Genomic DNA, 27,539 nt, shown 5'->3' with positions numbered 1-27,539 from the left:
TCTTGTGCTTCCCCTTTGCCACTCATTAAGACTAGAACCCAAACATTTTACTACAGAGCAGCAGAGCCAGTCACAGAGGAGGGTGCCCCACAAATACCCATCAGTACCCCACAACTGTGAGTATATCAGTCTTAATCCTATCCATCCACCCCCTCTCTATAAAATGTGCATTCTGTCTTTTCTATTCAATGGCTGAATATTCTTCTGGATACTTGTGGATCTTTAATACATTCCAACAAATTCAGCATTGCATCATCTGATTGTATGATGACAATAGTAATCTGCCAGTGACTATATATTGAGTTTTGGAGAGACAATCTGTTGATATGCTCCCATTAGTTGATTCCTTTATTATGCTAATATTTATACTATTATATATAATATTTGTATTCTTCTATTGCTATGTGGATTTATCTACTTTCTATTATTTAGTGTCATTCTATACGACAGAGCAGTATACATCATACTCAGACATTAGATTGCAAGCTCTTCACACATGTCTAACACATATACTCTAGGGACAATTTACTTTGGGAGAGTGTCTTTCAATATTTGTGTGAACAAAAGCTGTATTGTCCTCTGTGGTGTTTCCTACAGAGAAGAGAAGTATTTCAGGAATTAAGATGCTGCATCTGATGTGTCTTTCATATTGAGGATTTCAGTCTGTTTCTTTTAGATCTGATTTCCCTCTTTCCACTTTCTCATTGTGAATTGTTTCCTGAGTAAATTTCACCTACTATTCCAAACAGATGTCAGTTTGGTTACCCAAGAGATGGAGGACTGTTAGATTGTGTCCCCCTCTACTGGTGTGACTCTGGAAGCTATGGATCCTGTAAGGTTTTATGTCTTCATAGGCGACTTCTAGCAGTGTGGTCATCCTTGTTCTGCTTTCTAAGAAAGTATTGACTCTCTGTGGCAGACCTGAGATCTTAGGTACATTGCAGGTTGTATGTAGGCGTTTCATGTCGAGTGAGTCTTGTGGCATGACTATACCAGAACAGCGTTATAGTATGGCAGACATCTCACAGTCTCTATTACAATGTATAGCATGATACACTCTTGACATTTTTCATGGGTTAGTAATGTTTCATTTGTTTTTTGCCACTTTTGTTGGTAACTCATTCAATCATCTCCTGTAATATTTCACCGTAAGTAAAGGGTTCCATATGTTTCATTGAGTAAGTTAATAGAGCACTATATGTCACGTAAAATCCTAAAATATATGGTAATAAAATTTGATCCCTGACTGCTGATATTAGGGACTGAAGCTGCAGGAAGAGGGAGGATATATAATTACATGGCTACCTTACCTAGTATGGCTGAAAAAAGACATGGGTCCATTAAGTTTAACTAGGAGGAAGGCGTTTACAGACACTTGCATGCATGGCTTAGATACGTTCATAGATCTTCAAGCTGTAATGGACAATTGACTGTAGCATACTTTTAGGAAATAAGTTTATGGAAAATACATAGAAGCATTCAGGAGCTTTTTGCTCATATCTAACCACTGTACATAGAGGGGTAAAAGATAGAGGATACGTGTATGATTTGTGGGGGACTGACCACTGCAACCCCAACTGATCAACAGAACCAGAATGAAGCAGAAGTCAAGCAGGACCACTGCTGCTCCATTCATATACTGCTGCTGAAGAGTTAAGTATAGACTGCCTCTCAATTTAGGCAAGGGTGCAAAGGAAGGACTCCCAACTTATGATTGTTGAGGTCAATCCTACTGATCACAAGATCATGGATGGGCATAAATTACCAATTTGGCACAACCCCTTTAAATACTCTCAATATGCTCCCATAGATCTTAACTAGTACATAGTAAGGAGAGTCAAACAACCCCCTTATAATCATCCTTAGTAACATTAAGGGGTACCAGCAAGGGTGTAGCTTGAAGCTCCAAGGAGTACCCAGCTTAAAGGGGCACTCAGTTACTATGTGCTAGCTATGATGCTAGTGTCTTCTAGTGAAACCTTTGGGTCTCCTGAGGTTCCAGGTCTCGGTAGCATATAGGACCCCCTAAAGCTTCGCCCCTGGGTACCAGTGTCTAGTGACATGTAAACAGCTGTTGAGCCACTACTTGCTGATGCTTCTACTTGATCTCTACCATCAGATGCTAGGTTACATGTCTGGCCGAAGCAGTATGTCATTTCTGTGTGTGAGATTTGCCTTCCTTAGTCCAGGGAGGTTTTTTTATTTTATTTGGGACTCTCCCAAACAATCTCGTAGAGAAGGCAAGATGTAAACAAACAATCTTCTGAGAACTTGTAACCACCAAGATCTGCACTTGGGGCCAGACATTAACAGAATGGAAATGACAAAACTAGAACATGTCTGCATTACCTAAATTTTATTAACCCCTTTCATTTCACTTTATAATAAGCAGTACAAGGGGAGTTTACTCCCACTATGTCTGACCTGCATTATATGGGAGTGGCAGCAAGAGATTGTTCAAAGGTCTTGCCCTCTGGAAATAGATGAGTTCATAGAAGATAATTGTAAAAATAAATGGAGACTGAACATCTGCATTGCACACTAAGGGTTTACACCACATCCCTATAATTTCTATCATTAAAGGATGTTATCTTGCGTTTGAAGGGGCTCTTTGGTTCAGATAACCCTTTCCTATCACTGCGCTAATAGAAGGGTACTGCAATAAGATGAATGCATGCTTCTGTAAAAGTCAGTATTGTTTTCATAGCTTGCCCTGTAATACTTTTTGTGTATGCAGTAAAATGAGAAATCTTAGTTCTGATGATGTCAGCATCTTCTGATCTCAGGGGTCTCAACAACAAGACCCTATCAACTTGTTTATAGGTAAACCATAACCTGAAATGGGTGGGATGGGGTGGGAGGGAGACAGAAACTTGTAGCTCCTTTAATCTAAAAGATAGATAGATCTGCTAATTGGCAAACAAAACTGTTACTAAAAGGGTGCAGAAGATGCAATAGCACCTGATCACATGAACCTGAAGGGCCAAAATGGTCCTTCTAAGCCATAGGAGACTTGTACTCTAAATTATGGTATGGGGCCCTGTTCCATATTTTGCATTGAGGCCCAGGAGACCTGGAAGGGTTAAGTGTGTTTTTGGTTTATAATCAGATACCATAGCCTGAAATGTGCTCTGCAGTCACAGATAATAATAGAGATGTTACTGGTTTTGTGCACATCATGCAGATTTTAATGGAATACACATGACAGAATTCCATATCCTTATAGTATCCTCTTCTGGAATGATTGTAATTATGGTAGGGGGTGGTGGTCTGACCTTGATGTGTCAGTCTCCCCACTTAAAATTCCTTGGGAAATAACTATGTTGTGCTGGTTATACATTGGCCAGCTTTATCTTCTTCTGTTTCCTCTTGGTGCACATAGGTCAACATGCCATTAAAGATTGTCCAGCATTATTTATTCTGTCATTGTTAGGGAGAGGTACGGTTGTTACCTTTCAACTATTATTTGGAGACATACTAAGGTGTGTTAGTATTCCTATGAGGATGACGTGTATTGCCTATTGTATTGAATACATTTATTCCAGTTTATACAGTATACTGTATCTGTCCTGTACAGTTCAATAGGACTCTGTTAAAAGTAGCCAAGTTTAAAGGGATTCTCCATAATTATATATTAAAAATAGCTCTAGCACATTTTGTAGTTCGAAACATAAATTCCCTCCAGTCTCACTATGTAATCTCACATAAAGTAGAGGCTAGTCCATAAAAAAACAAATAACCTATTGATACTATTCCCTTTCCACAGGATTGGCATAAGTGTCTGGATTGCTGGGGGTTTCATCACTGCGACTTCCATGATCATGAGGTTGGGGATCCTAAGCTCCTTGTTTGAATGGTTGTTATGTATGGACTGCTGAAGCTGAATGCAGTGCTTAGTTATCTGTGGCAGTCCTATAGAGTTGTATACAGAAGTTGTGCACATGTGTAGATTCTTGAAAGATAAGGGGGGGGGGCAGGTTTCAGGACCACCACTCTTTTGATGAGTTAGGTTCTTGGCTCCTGTGAACAAATGATACATTTTGTTCATGGAACAACTACTTTAGGCTGGTTCAGGTCTGGCCTACATGTACACCAATAATCGGTGCCAAAAAATTCCTACTTAATAAGACTTGCACAGTTTGGAACACGTGTTGACCATGCACCATGCATCCCCATTATAGTCTATGGGGTCCGTGCGCTTTGACAGCACAGTGCTTGCAATTGCGATTGTATTCTGTCCGGGGGGGGGAGGGGTCTCCATGCAGACTCTCCCCGGATGGAATGCATATGCTAGTGTGAACCAACCCTTAGAATTTGGTTGTATAGGTTTGAGCATTTGTTTATCAGCTGTAAAGGGATGTATTGAGAAGGTGAAGGGTGAAGATTGGGGTGATAGTGTCTGCATAGATGTGCTCACCCATAAGGCTGCACTATAGACATGAAGTGTGCACAGATCTTTATGGACCTAACTGATATATAAAGAAACCTTATAAACACAATATAACCTGCAGCTGCAATTCTCGCCGTCAGGGACTGGACTGTGCATTACAGTCATATCACTATTTATAAAATCCCAAAAAGCTTCTTAAAGCATTGTTCCATGATTTTGAAGTAGGATCTCTATATTGCTATATCAGACAAGAAGGTGTTACTCTGAAGACTATAGTATACGTATGGTTCGGAAAATGGTGCCATACTTAACAGGAGTCAGTTACCAGAAAACTTGATATCAAACCATTTACAATGCATTGTAGGGGACATTATGTTGCACACCATCGAATCTGTGTAATTTTCTTGAAAAAGTAGATTTTAGAATGGAGGCAGCGCAGAGAGTCCAAGGGCTGAATCTCTGACAACCTCTCCTTATCCTACAGAGAGATGCCGCTTGCTACATTCCTGCACATGAGCCTTTGGTTTTCCATCTCTGCATTTGAGCTCCATTTGCATATTTCTAAAAACTGCTTTTTGTGTCTATTGAACTATCTAACAGTATGGCGGTACTTAGCATAAACCCCCTACAGTGGACGGCAGCTGGTTAGATATTGAGTTTCCTAGTGACAGACTCTCTTTAAGTATAGAAAAGTCATTTTTGAAGAGTAAGGGTTATTTGTTAGAACTCTTGTATGAAAGAACTGAGTGTCAGAATGTCTATGGTGTAAGAATCAGGAGGATCTATTCTATACGTTCCCCTAGAGGTAGACTGGCTGACTTTCATTTGTACAGCTGTTGTGGTTTCATTAGAGACCCTGTGGGTGGAGGAGTCTGTGAAACCTACTACTTGTTTTTGGTTCTCTTCATTTCCTATGGCGAAATTATAATTAGACTGGCGTAACCTTATTCCATTTTATTATATTTGGTGCAGTCAGATTTGAATCTTTGCACGCACGCAAACATCTTGCAGTCCGTAGTATCCAGTCATGTAATACGTCCATCGGCAAATTCGGAAATATTTTTGCCATCGGGTTTCAGTTTGCTTCATGTTATTAAATATGAAGGTGTTTGGTCATAGAGTAGTCACACCTTTTAAAACCTTGAAATAAAGAAAAATGTAGAAATCTGTGCCAGACTTAACTTCAATTTAAGCCCATTTTTGGAAGCGGCAGTAGATGTTCCATTTTATTGTAGCCGCTTAGCTTTCCATTGCCCTTGGGGTGAGTGGGTAGTGAAGCCAACTATCTCCATTGTCTATTATATCTTCAGTTTCCGACTACGATTGAATGCCTTCATTTTCACATACCCTGAACTCTGTGACAACATTTTTCCATGTTGTCAGATTAATTTTCAATGTGCTTTGTCTTCTGGTAGAACAACCGCTATGTTGGAATCTTAAAGTTAATGGGGCACAGTGTTTTGTGTACATAAGTCAGTTTAGGAGCATTGGAACAGATGTACGCTCTTCAATTCTGTAAATGGCTCCTTAGAGGATTTGTTCGCCGTCTGCTTCTTGTCAGTAATGCAGTGCACATGATGAGAACATACGGGATACACCCTTCCAGGTTATAACCTTCTCTAGTAAAAAAAAAAAAAAAATAGATTTATTATTGAAATGTCAAAGAAATGACATCATTGCAGTTAACTTGAGTTGTACTCGGTTGAACATGTGTGAATATTGTAAGTCCTAGAAGTCTATCAACAGGATCTTCAGACTTAAACACAGGTGCATCAATTAGCAGAGGAGGTGGAGCAAGGAAAAAAATATATATATGCGAAGTCTGTCACCTCCACAGAGGACTAGAGACGTATTCCTGGAGAGCTCATCTACATCTAACTCTACCCTAATTTGCGCTCCGAATTATATTACTATCTAAAAGTATGTCACTTGGAGCAAGATCAATGCTGTTATTATGGGACCCGAGGATCCATGTGTGAATGTTAGGTGACTTTTCATACAGCAGTATTTAGGTGAAAACTAAGAGCCAGGGATGTAACATGTAACCCAGGGGTAGGGAACCTTTGGCTCTCCAGCTGCTGTGAAACTACAACTCCCAGCATGCTCCATTCACTTCCATGGGAGTTCCCAGAACAGCAGAGCCAGTATGCATGCTGGGAGTTGTAGTTTTGCAACAGCTGGAGAGCCGTACGTTCCCTACCCCTGATGTAACCCATTACAAGTTTTGTTATGGGGCCCCATTCTACCATGACTTCAAGCTGCATGTTCAGATCTTGAAAAGTGTATAATTATTTCAAAATCAGGAATAATACACATGCTTATAATATATAGTGATTTTACAGTACAGATAATACACACAGTAATGTCACAGTACATGGATAATGAACACTGTGAGGTCACAGTACACGGATATTAAATACTGTAATGTCACAGGACCAGAATAAGGAATATAGTGATGTCACAATATAGGAATAGTTCACATAGTGATGTCACAGTACAGATGTAATCTATACAGTAATGTCACAGTGGATGGATAATATGCACAGTGATGTCATAGTACAGGGATAATACACACTGTAAAATTACAGTACAATAATAGTGCACATAGTGAATTCACAGTACAGATTCAATATACAGGGGGGAAAAAAGTATTTAGTCAGCCACCAATTGTTTAAGTCCTCCATCTTAATAAGATGAGGTCGGCCTGTAATTGACATCATAGGTAGACCTCAACTATGAGAGACAAATGAGAAAGCAAATCCAGAAAATTCACATCTGATTTGGAAATAATTTATTTGCAAATTATGGTGGAAACTACGGTAAGTATTTGGTCAAGCAAGATTTCTGGCTCTCACAGACCTGTAACCTCTTCTTTATGAAGCTCCTCTGTCCTCCACTCCTTACCTGTAGTAATGGCTCCTGTTTGATCTTGTTATCAGTATAAAAGTCAATCCTGTCCACAACCTCAAACAGTCACACTCCAAACTCCACTATGGTGAAGACCAAAGAGCTGTCGAAGGACACCAGAAACAAAATTGTAGCCCTGCACAAGACTGGGAAGACTGAATCTGCAATAGGCAAGCAGCTTGGTGTGAAGGAATAAACTGTGGGAGCAATAATTAGAAAATGGAAGACATACAAGACCACTGATAATCTCCCTCAATCTGGGGCTCCACGCAAGATCTCACCCCGTGGGGTCTAAATGATAGCAAGAACAGTGAACATAAATCCCAGAACCACGCGGGGGGACCTAGTGAATGACCTGCAGGGAGCTGGGACCAATGTAACAAAGCCTACCATCAGTAACACACTAAGCCGCTGCAGTGCCAGACGTGTCCCACTGCTTAAGCCAGTACATGTCCGGGCCCGTCTGATATTGCTAAAGAGCATTTGGATGATCTAGAAGAGTATTGGGAGAATGTCCTATGGTCAGATCAAACCAAAGTAGAAATGTTTTTGGTAGAAACGAAAACTCGCCATGTTTGGAAGAGAAAGAATACTGAGTTGCATCCATCAAGCACCATACCTACTGTGAGGCATGGGGGTGGCTACATCATGCTTTGGGGCTGTTTCTCTGCAAAGCGACCAGGACAACTGATCCGGGTACATGAAAGAATGAATGGGGCCATGTATCGTGAGATTTTGAGTGCAAACCTCCTTCCATCAGCAAGGGCATTGAAGATGAAACATGGCTGGGTCTTTCAGCATGACAATGATCCAAAGCACACCGCCAGGGCAACGAAGGAGTGGCTTTGTAAGAAGCATTTCAAGGTCCTGGAGTGGCCTAGCCAGTCTCCAGATCTCAACCCTTTGGAGGGAGTTGAAAGTCCGTGTTGCCAAGCGACAGCCCTAAAACACCACTGCTCTAGAGGAGATCTGCATGGAGGAATGGGCCAACATACCAACAACAGTGTGTGCCAACCTTGTGAAGACTTACAGAAAACGTTTGACCTCTGTCATTCCCAACAAGAATATATAACAAAGTATTGAGATGAACTTTTGTTATTGACCAAATACTTATTTTCCACCATAATTTGCAAATAAATTCTTTTCAAATCAGACAATGTGATTTTCTGACTTTTTCTCATTTTGTCTCTTTTATTGAGGTCTACCTATAATGTCAATTAAAGGCCGACCTCATGTATTTAAGTGGGAGAACTTACACAATTGTCTTCTAAAAGTCTTCTACATTCTTCTCCATCATCAATAGTTATCACTAGTTGTATCATTGGTCTTAATTGTTGGGCCCTATAGCAGTTGTTATGTCTGTTATCCTGGTAGTTACACCCATGCCAGGAACAGAACCTATAGAAAGACTACTGTAAGCACCTCAATTTTGGTTTTGTTGTATAAAAATTGATGCAAAAAAGTGATAAAAAACTTCTGCCACATGAAAATGAAAAAACTTGCTGCTTTTCCACCAGCAGGCAAATACTGTACTATATTTTTGGCACATAAGTCTCTACTTCCTGGTCCATTTTCAGCACACAGGAAATGACATCTCATCTAAGGACTTGGTCAGGCAGGTCACCACAATGGCTAGTGTTTGTCCAAGTGGGTATTTGTGGCAATTCCTGTATGTTGAGACCGGACCAGGAAGTAGAGACAGATATTGAAGTGGGAGCGATGGGGGATCAGTAATGTTGGTATCCGTTCATTTATTTTTTTAACTCTCTCTGAGCCCACTGTCACCAATTGTGTTCATGTTGGAATCTCCTTTAAGAAGCTAAAACAGGAAGGGATGAACTATATAGCATACTTAATACCTGGAAAATCTTTGGATTGAAAAATCTAATTCTGACACCTTGTCAGCAACATAAACTCAAGGATTGCGTGTCTTTGATGTATACAGTATTGTATACTCCATACAGTACTGTATAGCTCCTGGTTTATATAGTGCCTTTTAACCACTGGCTCTTCAGCTGCTGAACATCTACAACTCTCCCCGCCATATATCTCTGACCTAATCTCCCGCTACCTGCCCACAGGTAACCTCAGATTCTCCAAAGACCTCCTACTCCGCTCTGCTCTCATCCGCTCCTCACACAACCCCCTCCAAAATTTCTACCGTGCATCCCCATACTCTGAAACTCCTTACCAAGATACATACGACTGACCCCCACAATCACAGGCTTCAAGAAGGCCCTGAAGACTCACCTATTCAGGAAGGCCTACAACTTCCAATAACACTATCACCGCACCGCCATCTGAACATCTCCCCCCCTCTCCTTCTCTCTCTACTCCCCTTCCCCCATAGATTGTAAGCCCTCGCGGGAGGGCCCTCTACCCCTTTGTGCCAGTCGGTCACTGTTAGTATTATATCTACCTGTATATTTTGTGTATTGTATGTAACCCCCAAATGTAAAGCACCATGGAATTAATATAATAATGTAAAGCACCGTGGAATTAATGGTGCTATATAAATCAACTATAATAATAATAATAATAACAACTCCCTACATGACCTGCTAACTACAGGTTGTCAAAGCACATTGGAAGTTGTAGTTTTTTTTTCAGTGAATCATTTTCAGATAAGCCAAACTCATCAACTTCCCACTTGCAAATATAAACTATGGTCTGTTGGGTCTCTTGAGGCTTTGCCACTTAGTGCATATCCTACCAATGTATTTGGTTAAAGTTCCATGCTCCATGCTTTGTGCCATTTTCCAATGGACCTGTCAGCCATTAACCAGAATGTTGAATGCACAGGAGGAACTTCTAATAGGCCCGTGTTTGTGCTCTCTCACTATATCGCTGTTCATCACTTTGTGGTTGCTCAGGCTTTCCTTATATACTCAGTTCTCAAAGTGCCTAGAATGAGTAAATTGACAGTCTATGTACATTGACCTTATCATTATACAGAACTGTAACAGAACAGCCCAGGTGTTCTCAACATAGCAGATAAGACTAATTGTGTGACTTTAATTATTACCATGTCATATGTCTTACAAGGGGGATGGGCATGAATAGAATGATAAATTAGTAACCAGAACATTATGTTACTTTAATTCTTTGGGGAACCCTTTAATTTTCTAATCTGTAAGGAATGTAAATATACACACTGACCTTGTTCTTTTATATACAATGTATGCAAACATCTAATGGGAATTTGCTCCCAGACAAGATTATCAACTTTCTAAAGGGGTATATATAGCCTTCGAGCTATCTATATCTTGGATCCGGAGAGCTCTTCAATTCTCAGCATACTTGATGACATACTGTGCCCTTACCTATTTTAGCTATTGTATTATTTTATGTGATTTATATACATGAGGTAATAAATGCTGAGCACATTTCCCCAAAATTTCAGATCTGATAGGATCAAAGAGGCCATAGGATTGATTTGGTCCAAATTTAATATGCCACTATTGTCTTGAAAAGTCAGGTATGACACTTTAAGGTTCCCTAGGACTGTATCCAACCCATTTAATCTCTTTAACGATAAGCTCTTTAACACCCGACTCCTGTGTCGACTCTCATTTCAGAAATGGAGGATAGCCATATCAGTCAGACGCAATAAAGCTCTAATTTATTAAAAAGCCACTGATTGAATTCCTATGAAAGTACGGTAAATATGTAACAATCTATGTATCTAAACAAATAGATAATATCAATAACTCTATAATAGCATTTAAATAATAATCATTCAATAACTTTTTGCAACGCCACCCAAAATTGATGTCTCCTTTGTTTCTCCAAAATCTCTCTATTTATTTATTGTAAATCTATTTATTTTCTTCTCACTATGAAACACCATCACTGACCCGCTCACTCACTGATCTCCCATTCCCTGCCTAATATCCTCTCTCTCTCCTGTTTATATCCTGACCAAGCAGCAGCAGGTCCTGGCTGGGCTGTTTTATACTGGTTGTCACCCATCCACTATGTCACTTATATGACTGGATGTGCTAGAAGGAGAGCTCTGTGGATGGTGTTCTGAGGAATATGTCATCTTGGACAACCCTCTTAAGAATCTGTTATTTGAGGGGCAACATGGTGGCTCAGTGGTTAGCACTGCAGCCTTGTAGCACAGTTGGGTTCGAATCCTGCCAAGGACAAAACATCTGCAAGGAGTTTGTATGTCTCTCCGTGTTTGTATGGATCTCCTCCCATACTCCAAAGATATACTGATAGGGGAAAATGTACATTGTGACCCCTATATGGGGCTCACAGCTATAGTCAGTCAGAAGCAGTAAACCTCTAATTTATTAAAAAGCCACTGATTGAATTCTTATGAAAGTAAATATGTAACAATCCATGTATCTATACAATTATACAATATCAATAATTCTATAATATCATTTAAATAATATGGGGCTCACAATCTACATTACAAAAAAAAAAGTTACTTGGAAACAGTGACACAAGTAATGAATGACAAAAAAGCCACTAGTTTGGCGTTGTCTGGAATACAGTTGTTTACTGAAAATGCCTCCAAAACGAGATGGCCTAACCCCAATTGTCTGAGATAGTAAAGAGAAAAGTAGATTTTGTGGAAATTGTAAATAGCATAAGTGAATTGTTAACATCCTTCTTCATCCTTCTTTACAGAGACACATCATCTGGAGTACAGACCTACTGAGCCACCATGCAGATGGCAATAGCTCTCTTCTTTATACTAGTTGGCACTTGTCACTGCCTTCCTTTCTACAATGGTTTCTACTATGATCATATCCTGAATAACAAGTCTGGAAATGGCAACGGAGATGGTATGGACCTCAGGAACACTGCATGAATTCACTATGTTTTGTTACATGGGATTCTGTTATTTATGAAGTATATTTAATGTATGTATCTTGCCTTTAGATCAAACAGATCTGATCAGTGTCAGTTTATCAAAATATTCCACAATAGAGTCCCTTGCCATAATATGGGGCCGGAAGCTGAAAGCTCTGGTTCTTGTATAGTGGCCAGGTGCCTGTAAAGCAGCTCAGCTTCTATTGATGAGAACTGAGCAGCAGTACTTATACTTGGCCACAATATACTGCACATATTAGCAGGACAGATTTTATAACATGAGAGACTCCCATTAGAGGAAGTTTACACATAACATATATGTTACATTTAAGATTTTATATGTATATATACATAAATAGCTAATCCCAGATGACTAGTCACCAATGTAAGAGAGTGATCTGCCTTCAGCAGATCCGCCATGAGTTGTGAGCACCATTATTGTACAGGCTCTGCTCTTCATGTACAGTATATATTATTCCCATCATTACCCCATAATTCTGCCTTTTAATGAATGGTGCTGGCAGAGTAGAAATGAATCAAAGTAAATGTGGCCATTCAAGTTGAGGAATAAATTGGATTGGATAATTAACATACATCATTTTTGGCAGATAATTTTTGGCTATTTTCATGTCTGGTTGGCACAAACTTCTTTGACATAACATGACTGGAGACAGAATATGGCCTTGTGCTTTGAAGGACAGAATTAGTCATCCAAGTTTTACATAAAATGTGAAAAGAATGCAAATGTATATGAAAAATATAAATATAAGATATTAGTGAAACAACTCACAAATCTCAGTAACTTGGATAAACTTCTGGACTATACTATTCTATGGTGCCTTATATCTTTATGAGCTGCCCAGCCACTATTCCTCCTGACACCCCCGTGCATGGTTGAGTGTGCATGTGTTCTTAATGGAGAGTATGGAGTAACTTGTTGGCCGACACTTCTGGAGGCCTCAAGAAACATAATATAACTGACCAGATGGGCCAAAATTAGCCAATTCGGCCTACATTATTCTTATGTATAGAAGGGTAATTGTATTGTCAATTTCTCCTAGTAACTGTAGCAAAAGATATTTGTAACAACATTATGTACATGTAGGACTTGTAGGGGGTCAAATGTAGTACCAAGAGGGAGCAACACGGTGGCTCAGTGGTTAGCACTTCAGCCGTGCAGAGCTAGAGTCCTGCATTCAAATCCCACCAGGAACAACATCTGCAAGGAGGTTGTATGTTCTCGCCGTGTTTGCATGGATTTCCTCTAATTCCACAAAGACATACTGATAGGGAAAAATGTACATTGTGAGCCCCATATGTGGCTCACAATCTACATGAAAAAAAAAAAAGTAGTACCAAGAGTAACCTCCCCAGTGTCATTATAAGAATACACTATTATCAGGAAAGGATGATATAATGTCCTTTTATGCTCTACGCAATACAACCCCCCAGCCCTCCAACATTATAATGTAATGTCCACAGCCCCCATACATTACAATTTCCCTGGCCCTACACACTACAGTTCCCCAGCTCAGCTCACACACAGTATTATGCTTCTAGCCCCCCCCCCCCACATTATAATGATCCCAGCCCCACAAAATATTATGTCCCCAGCACAATATTGGAGTCCAGTGGCGTAACTAGGAATGGCGGGGCCCCGTGGCAAACATTTGACATGGCCCCCCCTCCGACTGACACTGACGCCAAAGACCTCGACCAACCCCACCTACGTATTCCTGCGCGCTCTATTATGCCCCATAGTGGCCCCTACACACAGTATTAGCCCCATAGTGGCCCCTGCACACAGTAATATGCCCCACTGTGGACACCCATAAACAATTATTATACTCTGGAGTCTTTTTAGACCCCAGAGTATAATAATCGGAGACCCAGGGTAGTCCATCTTCAATGACGTCAGACGTCACATGACCCGGGACGCAGGCTGGGGTCATGAGACGTCAGACAACTAGGCCTGAAGCCTGCTCGGGTCGTGGAGAGGTAAGTAACAGTGTTTTTTATGTTTCTTACCTCTCCTGGGCCTCCGACCATTATACTTGGGGGTCTGAAAAGACCCCCGAGTATAATGATAGTGCTTGTGGGACCCGCGGTGTCACTTACCGATCCCGGCCCTGCCAGAATCGGTAAGTAAGTAGGGCCCGGTACCGACTGGAGTAATTCCAGCCGGTAACGGCCTATTAAGAAAAAAAAAAACACAGCGGTAGCGGCTGTCACTGGGCCCCCTAATGTCTCTGCCTCTGCTGCTACAGTGGTAGTTACACCACTGTTGGAGCCCCTATTCCTTTTTTGTTCCTACGCCAAGGCTCAATACATCAAAGCTATGCCAGCGCAGAAAAGGACCAATGAGTCCTAAGAGTGATGAGTACAGAGAAGCATGCTCACTACTCACTCCCTGGGCCCCAATGGTAAACAATGAGTAGTGATGGAAGTAGTGATAGAAGCACTCATTAGTTACCGACAGTGTCCGATAACCAATGAGCCACCACTCATCTGAAGGTAATGATCATAATCATTCAGGAGAGTGTTTACTATCTGGGGTTAGCAAATTAGACATTTTAACCTTGAAACCAACCCCCTGTGTATGCCCCTAGCTAGTATGATTCAAGGTATGTAGGGAATTTTCAGTAGGTGTCTTAGTTATACCCAGTTACCTGTTATTTATGATGCTTAACTGGCTGATTAGTCAACATGTATTACATAGTTATAGTCAAGGGCCCTGTGTGACTAAAGGAGTGTTTCTTCTTAGACACTTAGACTGGGAATAGTTGCAACCTTGCAATAACTTTGCAACCCCTACTATTGGACCATGTTAATATCTTGACAATGTCATTTTTATGATGATTTTTATCTAGTCAAAGCAAAAAGGATAGGACCTACTGACATCCAACTTGTTAGATCTACGTTTCTACATGTGTGGCTTCAGGGTATTGATGGCCTCTCCCAATAGTTACAAGATTGACAAATAAAAGTATGGTCAATTCATACACATTAGATAAATGTCAACAAACAAGTCAGTTTTGGGAAGATTTCTCATCTCTTTCCTAGTAGTGGATGTAAGGATAAAGAAGGATCAGATGTGTTAGATTTCAGCCAATGCTCAAGAGACCTTCTACTTATTGAAAAAATTAGCACTTTTGAGAAAGCCAAGTGTTTACGTAGGTGAGTTGTTAGGAACCTGATGTAACAAATAATGCAGTAAGTCCTGGGCAACTAGAATCCCTGAGTACTGGGGCAGAAACAGTCCTGGGTGTGCTACGTTCTCCCAACTGGAGCAGAACCAGACCCCGGAGTTCTTCACCAGAGCTCCTGATGGTGCAGTTGGACTTGGTAAAAGTCCAAGGCCCACATCCGCAACTGCCCAAAGAGCGACACACACCCAGCGAACCCCAAGTAGGAGGGCCCAGAAACCCAGATACTAACCTTAGAATGTAGTCCCAGAGAACCAGATGGTCTTGAGTAGTAGATGAACAGGAGGGGAATCTAGGGAATTCACAAAGATACCCAAGGAGTAGATTCGTGGTCAGGCAAGCCAAGTCGGTAACTGGAGGTCACGTGGTAGCAGAAGCCAGAGGCAGTGAAGTCGGTGAAGCCAGGTCATACATAGGAGGTAAATGGAGTAGCCAATTCAGGATTCAAAAGGGAGGTCAGGTGGAAACCAAAGGTCATACACAGGAGGTCAGGAAGGTGCCAAACTGGAATCATGGAAGGAGTTCTGTAAGGTAAGCTGGGTCATACACATCCATAGGGAATCCAAGGTACAGGGAAAGAGGCAGGAGGTAGCACGACAGGAGACAGGAAACAGGAGAGTCTCATTGCTAGGGAAGCTGATACCGCAGAGAAACAAATAACCAGTGACGGTCCGAAATCAAAATGAGGGCTAAATAGCCTCAGGCCTGCCACTGACTCCCCCCCTCCCCAACCCCGGAAGTGCCAGTCCTGACGCTAAGGGAAAAAAGAAACCTCCACACACTCAAGTGGAGGCTTCCAGCCTACCCCAGCACAGGAACAGGCCGACACTCTGGCGCTGGATAGTGATCGGGTCAGGTGCCTCTGCACAGTGCAGCGGAGGCACCGGCCCATCCTAACATAAGGTTTCCTCCAGTTCTCAAATGTGTGAATTTTGATCCCCAGTTTTGCAAATTTGCCAAATGGTTTCTGATTTGCCGATGATAGGTTGACCGACTGGCACAGGAACCGAGAGATTTATGAAGATGTGGCCTCTTCCTAAATCAGTCGGACATCCCTGCGTTAGACTAGAAATTTACACTAGTTAGGAATTGGTGTATATTCTCATTATAACTCATGCCAAAAAAATAGTGCCAGTCATAATAACTATATAATAATAATATAATAAATATGCCAGGCTGTAAAGTCCCTGTCCCGATCCCCCGCTCTGACAACATTCACACAATGTGGTGGGAAGACGTAAATTGAGGCTTTTGAAAGGGCCTTGCACCAAACGTGCACCTAAAGATCATCCCTCTACACCAGAGGACGAACATAGAAAGAATGATAAACTTCCCTCATTGTATAACCGACATGTTCCTCTTTTACACAAAAATTAGTTCTGAAATCTTAGCTCGTGCACCTGTCATATGACATTATGTATGTGTAGGGTTTTCAGAGCTAGCAAGCATCTTGCCTTCACAATACAGCCAGTGTCTGTACCATCTTCAATATGTCATAAACAGCTGCAAACAAACAAAGTTAATGCCCCCTGGTGAATTGGAAAGGGGCCCGATTTGTAAGGACACATTGATATTTTGTATGTTCAGTGGTTAGAAGTAAGATGTCGCCATTCTTTAGCCAGAAATAATTGGATTAAGTCAAGTCGCTCACAATGCTGCTCCTTCTTATCACAGTGTACAATGTTCTGAGAATCAGACTTAAAGGACAGGTTTCGAGTGTGTGAAATATACTTCATAGACCGCAGCGACTGCTGAGCCTTCCTACAATGATAGTGATACTGGATGTCAAGCTGTCACTCAGCGGTTCATGCACTAGACAGAATGACTTCAAAATGACAGCACTTTCTAACACTCATTATAGTCAGATGTAACCCTGGACGCACTGATTCGGAGAGAGCATAATGATGAATTGAGGGCCATTTATCTGGAGAATGGGGCACATTGACCTCTGCTGTGATATTTAGGGCACATCTCAGTTTCAGCATTTCAGGATGATAATATGCTTTATCTCCTTTTTCAGTATTAGTCCAATGCGGGATGGTGAAAAAGACCTGTCAGCACTTTTCCCTATATGAAATATACGACTGTACAGTGGAGGAAAGTCACATGCAAGCAACCTCACAGTAGCCATTACCTTTAAATGACTTATAATAGTTATGTAATGGCTCCTACAGTACCCCAATGTGAAACATAATGGCTCCAACAGTAGCCCAATGTGAAACATAATGGCCCCCACAGTGCCCCCATATTAAACACAGTGGTCCCCACAGTACTTCCACGTCATGAAAAAATAATGCCCCCAACATGTAAAATAATGGTCCCTACATTACCCCCATGTGTAACACAATGGTCCCATACAATATCATGATGTGTAACATAATGGCTCCCCAACTACTGCATGCTGGATCCCCCTATTCAGGATGGAAGGGTAAGGGTGAAATAATGAAGGATTTCACAGTAAGAATCTCAAATTTGTTAATAAAGTATATTACAAAATATATTAATGACACAAATACTGTCAGAAATCTAAAGTTTTCCAAAAGTTTAGTTACTATTTAAGGGACCCTAGCCTCTGAATAATTCAGGCACATCTAATGTCAGTGGGAAAGTGATAAGGACTTGGGTACAAAATACCAGTTTTTTTATGAATTCCTCCTACTGAAATCAGAGGTGCAGAGAGGAGGTCAGTGCTCCAGAGGAGAGCACATAACTTCTCAATAAAGCTGTCAGTATGTTATTCAATAACATACACTATAGGCTCTTTTTCAAATGGAGAGGACAAACAAATTTAGTGTAGTGTTTCCTTAGTGTAGGTTTGTCATTAATGTTCAGATCAGTGGTGTAACTACCAGGGAAGCAGCGGAGGCAGCTGCCACAGGGCTCGGGACATTAGGGGGCCCGGCAACAGCCACTACTGCTGCGTTTTTTTTTTTTTAATAGGCCATTACCTATTAAACGGGCCCTACTTACTGACCAATCCTGGCAGGGGCTGGGATTGGTAAGTGACACCGCGGGGGTATAATAATTGTTAATGGGTGTCCCAGAGTATAATAATGGTTAAAGGGTGTCCACAACGGAGCATAATACTGGGTGATGGGGCCACTATGGGGCATAATACTGGGTGATGGGGTATAATACTGGGTGATGGGGCCACTATGGGTTCATAATAATGAATGAAGGGGCCACTATGCTGTGTGCAGGGGCAACTATGGGGCATAATACTGGGTGAAGGGGCCACTCTGGGGTATAATGCTGTGTGCAGGGGCAACTATGGGGCATAATAGTGTGCGAAGGAATGCAGTGGGGGGGTTGGTCAGGGTCTTCGGCATCGGTCGGGGGGGGGGGGGGCCATGTCAAAGGTTCGCCACGGGGCCCCACCATTCCTAGTTACGCCACTGGTTCAGATAATTCAGAAAAGATATTGAAAAATATTGGGTTCATTTTGTTAGTTAACTTGTGAGCGCACTGGCATCAGGCTGTGGACAAGACGTAGCAAGTACTTTGATGGATAAACTCTCCTGGCATTTCATTGTTACTAGCGCCTTGTCTGAGGGTCAGTGTGGTATTTTGATATGCTGGGATGAGGATCAAACACCGCTATTGGGATCCTGAGAAGCTTGGCATTAGATTTGCCTCCTGGCTTTGTTCCTGAGTGGGAGACAGTTTGTGCAAAGACTGGCCAGAAAGTACTGCAGAAATCAGAAGAATGAAAATACAAAACAAACATACAAAGATGGTTAAAAGTATTAAAAGAAGACCTGAAAAAACAGGTGTGGTAGTAGTTAACTCCTAAAACTCTGCTACACCTTGTCAGGGTTCAGAAAAAGGAGATATGGTGAATTGTTGGACAACATCCTCATTGGGAGGGCTGGTGGGTCAGTGGTATTGACCATCAGGTGCATAACTAGAAAAGATCAGGTCCCATAGCAAGTTTTTAGGGAAGGAGGTGAAATATGCAAAAGGAAAAACAAATTAAAAAACAGTGGTGGTGGGAGGACTTGGGAAACCAAGCCCCCTAGGTTCACAGGCCTTGCCATGGCTGCTTCGTGCAGTAATTACACCCTGGTGACCCTTACTTTTTCTTAGAAAGATGCAGCCTTTGCAAAAAATTCACTTTGACAATTACCTTGTAACATAAAGAAAATGATCGATGACTAGCAATGACCTCATTTCTCCAGTCTGAGGCGCTTGCCAAGCAAGAACTCATATCTCAGCCTCATGGGACAACGATTAAAGGAGCTGTCTAGTTTCAGACCAATATTAAGAGACAAATGTTATTCTTTGTATAAGGAAAAGTTGCACAATTTTCCAATATACTTTCTGTATCAGTTCCTCACAGTTTTCTGCTTACTTTCATTGGATAAAAAACAGTCCATGGTCATGTGATGTACAGTTCATGGTCAGCAAAATAAAATTAATAATTGATTGATACAAAAACTATATTGGAAAATTTTAGATCTATTCATTATGCAAGCAGTAATATTTGTCTAGCAGTATTCATGACCTGTAGAATTAGGGATTTACTACATTTCTCAGTTGTAATTGCTCTGTTATCCCCATGTTGGCTATAATGCAGAGTTCTGCAAACAAAATGGTTGTAATGTTACCAATTGTCTCCCTCTAGTGGTCAGTGATCAGAATGAATATCATGGTAAAATTCTATAGGGTTTTTCAGGCAGAGCAGAGAATGTAAGTACTGTACCTTGTCCATTTTGGAATAAAGAAGTCAAAAACAGGTTTTGAGTTTTATTGTATTTTTTGTATCATTCTATAGATATGATTGAATCAATCGTGTGTAATTGGTAACAAAGTGCTGGTTCTTAACAAGTGTTTTCTTTAAGTTTTTCACCTAAGGGTGGGTTCACATCTGCACCCCGGTCTCCGCTTTCAGGTTTCCGTCTTCTGCCGATAAGAGACAGGAACCCGGCAGACAGTGTCCACCCGTAGGCGCCCATGAGCGTTTTGTAGTCTCTGCGGTGAAACCATTTTTTTTAAACTGGACACAAAGTCCTGCATGTCCGACTTTGTGTCCAGTTAAAGAAAAATGGTCTTGCCGCGGAGACCACAAAACGCTCACGGGCGCTCACAGGCAGACACTTTGCAAACCCATTCAAATGAATGGGTTTGAAAAGTGACTGCCAGTTTCCGTCTCCTGTCCAGTTTCTTGGGCAGAAGATGGAAACCTGCATGCGGAGACTGGGCGCAGGTGTGAACCCGCCCTAAATTTACATAGTACCTGGGGTGTATAAATAGGGTAGAAGGCAAAGGAGCTTTACAAGTATTTGTACTCAGAAGTGAGGTACAATAGATAAAAGCTGCCGGTGGGAACATGACTGCAGATGCCAGGCAGACCAAGGATAGAAGGATAGAATCACAACCTTTAATACTCGGATATGAGATCCCATGGTTACTTATTATTATACCTCGGCACACTATCCACTCATCCTAGTCATTGTCCCCAGGGTTCAGAAAGTGATTTCACACAAAGACTCTGAGAAAAACATATTCAGCCCCAATTACAGTTAATAAAGTAATATTGTGGAAAGACATATCAAAATTTTCCCATTAACAGAACCCCATAAACTCTACAGCCCCCAAAGAACCGCAGAATTAATCTAGTTCCGCCATCTTTCTTATGGTGACATTGTAATTTCAGTTTTGCAAAAATCTCTTCATTTTTGTATTCCAGTCATTCAGTTCAATGGTGTGAAACTTGTGGTTACTACTCCAGAAGATGCCCTCTTTGGCTACCGTGGTGGTAACATCACATTGCCATGCACTTACCATTATGAACCAGAAATAACATCCCCAAGAAGACTCCGGATCAAGTGGGCTAAGTTGCACAAGGATAACACTAAGGAGAAGGATGTGCTGGTGGCCATTGGTCTAAGGCACAGAAGTTTTAAAGAATACAAAGGTCGAGTGCATTTGGTCCAAAATAAGCCCAATGAGGTGTCCCTTGTTATTACGGACTTACGTCTGGAGGATTCTGGAAAGTACAAGTGTGAGGTCATTGACGGACTTGAAGATGAAAGTGGCATTGTGGAACTGGAATTACGAGGTGAGCGGAAAATCTGTTTATGCAGCATTGAATGTGATGTTAGCGGTTATTTAAGCCTTCACTGGTACGTACGATGGAGGGAATGTACTAAGACCTGTGTTATTCAGAAAAGAGTCTGAACATCTTTGTGCAATGATGCTTGTGCCGGAATGTTTTCCTTTATATATGTTTTTTTGGGGGGCATAAAGCCTTTGATAAATACCTTCCACCCAGCATTGTGTCCTATGGCGTTTTGTAGCGAAGTTTGTGTGTCGAGTTGTACTTTCGTTTTGCACTGTTTTGGGATACATATAATGTTTCTGTTAGCTTTTATTAACGTTTTAGGGGGGTCTGTATAAACCCCACAAGGCTATCATCATTTTTTGCATTTAGTTTTTACGGCATTCACTCTACATTAAAAGTGATGTGGTAAGTTTGTTTGGTGGAGCATTATGATCATGGCAGGACCACATTTATATTTTACTGGTTTTACAAATAAAACTTTATTTTGCACGTTTCAGCGTGTGTGCATATATAGATAGATAGATAGATAGATAGATAGATAGATAGATAGATATGTATATATAGCATAAAATATATATATATTTTATGGCTTTCATCATACAGAATAAAAAACGATAACTACACGCTCAGTGTGATGTAGTATTATGGTGCGGAGCGGGAAGGTGTTAATGTAGGGGCTCTAGGGCTAGATAACCGAAGTAGCAGTATAAATCTCTACGTACCCCAGGCTAAAGAATTCTGGCCACACTGATAACTTATATACTGCAAAAAAAAAATAAAAATGTCTGAGATGTGAGCATGACTGGGAAAACTTTTCAGCACATGACTGTAAAAAGAGTGGTACAGGTTTTCCACCTTTTTCTGAAAAATACAGGTCTTAGTAAATTTGCTCCAGTGTACATACAAGGATGAGGAGTGAGCAGGAAGAGTGGGAGATAACAAAAGAAAGGATTAGGCTGCCGCTGGAGCTGAATAGAAACTTACTATCACACACATCAGTACATGTCAGTGCTTCTTCATATATGTCCTGTATGATCCTGGGGCTGTTTCTGAATGACCATTTTAGATCATATTCCTCCTCACTGTGTGCAGTCTATGGCAGCTAGGAAGATAGGAATGAAATTACAGATTGGCTAAATAATGTAGAATATCAGTGATATAATAATGACCAGATATAATGTTACTTCTCCTATACATACATGACGACTTCTCCTGAAGTCTCCTGATACCACAGGCACGCTTTAAGCTTTATTGATGGCTATCTTCACATGACAGATTTTCTTGCAGAAATATCTGCAACTGTTCCTTTCATCTAAATGGACCTTGCAAAAATCCTTGATCTAAAACAACCATCTTCAGAGGAATGAAACTGTTATTCAGATGCAGAACTTTCTGCAACGTAATCTGCCACACGTGGTTGTATAATGATGATTGTATTTTTAAAGTTGTTACCTAGAGAACTCAGATAATAGTATATTAGATGAAAATGTGGGGGCTAACACGCCTCATAAATATTTATAATGGGGCGCGTTTTTTTCCTCGGGGAAGAACAAATCTTCCGTTTTTTGATACGCAGCCATCTCTTCTTGTGGTGCCATCCCATAAGCAGCCACTAGATGTCGCAGTTAACAAGACATTGAAACAAATTGCTGCGACTAGAACGTTAAATGTTAATATTTTTTAAATTACAGAATAAAAAGAAAACCTGAATCGGTGAAAAAATGCCTGGCTTCTAAACAGATCGTTTTTAATTGATTTGTGATAGTAAATGCGGAGAAGTGTAAAGTTTATTTGAAAACCAAAATATATGTAGCAATGAAAATGAAACACACCAAAAACAATAGCACAAAGACACGAGAAGACGTGTGAATAACCCACATAATCTCATACAATACACACTGTTATAAGGGGATACATCTTTATTGCAGCAAATATGCCCTACACAAAAGCATCTAAAAAGTACAATCCATTGTACCATAACACAAATGGGCTATGGTTACCATAAACCATACAACCTCCCCAAAATTTACGCAAAAAACAGGTATGTATCAGGGTGTATCGACATGCATATTATATAATGCATATAAACGAGTTCATAAATATCCTATAATAGTTGTATATTGCATCAATTCTTCATGGACGTGATTAGTTCATATTTATGTTGATACACAGTGGCATCCCTGATACATAGATTTTTTTTTTTTTTTTTTGGGGGGGGGGGTTATTTATAACATACCTAAAGAGAAGATGGTGGTACAATTTTGTTTGCTAAATAGCACTACACAGAGACGTAACTTGAAGCTCCTGGGTCTCAGTGCAAAATATGTAACAGGGCTCTCATCATTTGCTACCGTATATACTCGAGTATAAGCTGAATTTTTCAGCCCAGTTTTTGTGCTGAAAAAGCCCCCCTTGGCTTATACTCGAGTCAGAAAAAAAAAAAAATAATAATAATTTTTTTTTTTTTTTTTAAGGGGGGTGGGTCTATGACCAGCCACAATATTAATGTATAGAATCTCCCATAAAATAGTGCAAAAAAATAAATATATGTTCTAAATCACTCCTTTCCCTAGAATACATAGAAAAGTAGAAAATGACTGTGAAACACATACACATTAGGTATCCCTGTGTCTGAAAGTGCCCGGTCTACTGAATATAGGGGATCTGCAGTGCTCCTGTTCCATCAGGAAGGGGTTAATAGGAGCACTGCAGATACCCTATGTTCAGCCAGGCTGAATTCCAAGTGGGGGAAAAAAAGGAAGGGAAGTGACAGACAAAACCAAAACACCCCCTCCCCTTCCCCAGCACCCAGCATCTACTGCAACCAAAAACTCTGACCATTTTAATTTTTGAAATTTTCCAGTAGCTGCTGCATTTCCCCCCCCCTAGGCTTATACTCGAGTCAATAAGTTTTCCCAGTTTTTTGTGGTAAAATTGGGGGGTCGGCTTATATTCGGGTCGGCTTATACTCGAGTATATACGGTATCTATAATACCGGTACTGATATGTACTTATATTGCAGAGATGCATATAGGCCCCTGAAGCTCCAGGGCCCGGTACCAATTGCTACCTCTGCACCCCTGTAGCTGCACCCCTGTCACCACAATATCAATGATTATAATATAGTGTAATAACTGATATACCGTATACACTCAAGTATAAGCCTAGTTTCTCAGCACAGTTTTTGTGCTGAAAACGCCCCCCTTGGCTTATACTTGAGTCAAGCAAAAAAAATAAAAATAAAAATTATATATATATATATATATATATTTTTTTTTTTTTTGGGGGGGGGTGTCTATGCCGCAATAGTAATGTATAGAATCTCCCATAAAATAGTGAAAAAAAAGAAGCTTTAAAAAAATATCATAAAAAAATAAAATAAGTATAAGTTCTAAATCCCTCCTTTCCCTAGAATACATATAAAAGTAGAAAATTACTGTGATACACATACACATTAGGTATCCCTGTGTCTGTTGAATATAGGATATCTGCAGTGCTCCTGTTCCGTCGGGAAGGATTTTTATAGGAGCACTGCAGATCCCCTATATTCATCCAGGCTGAATTTCAAGTGGGGGAAAATCCCAGTCCTCAAGCTCAGGGAAGGGGCAGACAGACAACCAAAACACCCCCTCCCCTTTCCCAGCACTCAGCAACTACTGCACCCAAAAATTCTGACCATTTTAATTTTTGAAATTTTCCAGTAGCCACTGCATTTCCCCCCCTCGGCTTATACTCGAGTCAATAAGATTTCCTAGTTTTTTGTGGTAAAATTAGGTGCCTCGGCTTATATTCTGGCCGGCTTATACTTGAGTATATACGGTAATAATGGAGATTATTTCTTTCTCTGCCTCCGTACTCATATGATGTGTGCTGTATGATACATAGCTGCCAGACAATGTGTGGCATAATGGAATATTCTTGTGTCCAGGTGTTGTCTACCCATACCAGCCTCAACATGGAAGGTACCAGCTAAATTTCCACGATGCAAAGAAAGCCTGTGAAGGACAAGATGCCATGATGGCTTCATTTGAGCAGCTGTTTAAAGCGTGGGAAGAAGGTCTAGACTGGTGCAATGCTGGATGGTTAATGGATGGTACTGTGCAGTACCCTATTACTTTACCAAGAGAGCCTTGTGGTGGGAAGGAGACAGCACCCGGAGTAAGGAACTATGGAGAACGTCACAAACACTTGCACAAATATGATGTCTTCTGTTTTTCTTCAGCACTGAAAGGTGAGACCGAAGACCCAGGTCTATAAATTGTCTTCTGTTGTCTATTATCTAGGGTTCGTTCCCACATGAGCAGTTGAGAAGAGTGACATGTATAACAGGCGGAGGTTATTCATTGGTTTGCCTTCAGTAGTACGGCATGTGGACTGCGCCTTCATTACTTCTCTTGCTATTTTGCTTGACAGCTATTCCCCTTCCCCTAATGAAAGTACATGCACACTGAGCACTTACAGTAAAGGGTTGTCCAGGAATTTTTTTTATTTCTGGCATATTCTTAAGATATCTAATTGGTGGGACCTACACGGGCCCCCACATGGATCTTCTGTTCAGAGCCGCTCTATCTCAAGCACTCCTATTGAAAAGAATAGAGCAGTATGTATGCTGCCCAACCACTGCTCCATTCAATTCTATTGATCACTGGGGGTCTGAGCAGTCAGACCTCCACTAATCTGCAACAATCCTCTATCTATAGCATAGGGGATAAACTGCTTTTGTAGGAAAACCCCCTTTAATTCCCACCATCAATGTTTTCGCCAGCGATTTCCCTATAGGTATAATTGAAGCAGAAAGTCTGTAGAGGAAACCTCTGCAAACTTTCTGTGTGATACGTTGCTGCCCCGGTTTTTCCCGAAGTGCTTTTTTTGCTCCAGACCATTACATGAGGCCTATCCTGTATTATGTATTTTTCTGATTATTTTTTTTATTTAACAGGTCGAGTTTATTACCTTGAACATCCTGACAAGTTGACATTCGAAGAGGCCAGAAAAGCCTGCATTCAAGATGGCGCTCAAATTGCCAAAGTCGGTCAACTGTATGCCGCCTGGAAATTTGTGGACTTAAATCGTTGCGATGCGGGATGGCTGGATGATGGAAGTGTCAGATACCCAGTTGCTTTTCCACGTCTTAACTGTGGACCGCCAGAACCTGGAGTACGGAGCTTTGGTTTCCCAGGAAAACACAGCAAATTTGGAGTTTATTGTTATAAAATGAGTTAAATGCTACAGCGCCCCCTTCTGGGGATTGTGAACATTTAATTTATGCAGCATATTCTCTTGTTCCACCAGTACAGAGGTGGTTGTACAGACGGAGAAGTCCTGCCTGACTTATCTCACAGCAAAGACTGTCGTAGAAAACATGAGCCAAAGGGCTACGATCAAGTAACTTGGTGATGTCATATAGTCCTTACATTGTATTTCTGTCTTTAAATTTAAGACTATATGTGTTCACAGTTGTCTTATGGTATTTGATGTGGAGGTAAGAATGATACTAACTATGGTATTACTGCAACCGCTCAAGTATATAGGCTAACTTATAGCAGGAATGTATATAGTACCAGTCGAAGTATCGGTGCATATTAGCATCATTAGTCATTCTTTGATTTCTGAACCTTACATTGGGATTTTTGGGAGAAAATGTTTATAAAGACACTTATACAAATAGTGTACAGCTCTGTAGTCTACTGTATTGAATACAGACGCAATCATATAGTTTACCAACAGAGGGCGCTTTATGAAATAAGAGAGGCAAACACAGACACTACACAGAGGCAAGGTCTGGCATCAGAGGTGATGTATATTTATTTAAAGCAAGCATACATTGAATGCCTTTTTGTTTATGAAGGAAAATACAGAACACATCCTGAAAAAGCCTAAATCTGCAGTACTGCTCAGTTTTTGTACCTGTAAAAAATTAAAAAATAAAACCGTGAAGTTATATGAATTTCCTAAATGATCATGTTCTTTGCATTTGGTGTGGCTACAGAATAATACACTAAAAATTCCTTATAAAACATGTGAATTCTTCAATAGGGTGTAGTATGTGTTATACGATCAGCATTGGTGGTAAGTGTATGATGCTTGAGAGGTTTTGGACAATTTCGTAATTATGATCAGAATTATTGGAATTACTCGAATG

The 27,539-nt window shown here is 40.7% G+C and overlaps 1 protein-coding gene across 1 annotated transcript; it reads left to right on the top strand.

The window, feature by feature from the left end:
• HAPLN3 (hyaluronan and proteoglycan link protein 3) lies at nt 1-27,327 on the top strand. Its single transcript, XM_075273292.1, has 5 exons — nt 1-116; nt 11,944-12,099; nt 21,023-21,394; nt 25,326-25,628; nt 26,337-27,327. Exons 2-5 carry the CDS (start codon nt 11,979-11,981, stop codon nt 26,618-26,620), a joined length of 1,080 nt encoding a protein of 359 aa, XP_075129393.1. The 5' UTR covers nt 1-116; nt 11,944-11,978; the 3' UTR covers nt 26,621-27,327.
• Nucleotides 27,328-27,539: the final 212 nt, after the last annotated feature.

This window comes from Leptodactylus fuscus, chromosome 5 (genome assembly GCF_031893055.1).
Source record: "Leptodactylus fuscus isolate aLepFus1 chromosome 5, aLepFus1.hap2, whole genome shotgun sequence".
NCBI classification, from domain to species: Eukaryota; Metazoa; Chordata; class Amphibia; order Anura; family Leptodactylidae; genus Leptodactylus; species Leptodactylus fuscus.
Note: the sequence above shows the minus strand (reverse complement) of the source record. Positions and strands in the feature narration are given on the sequence as shown.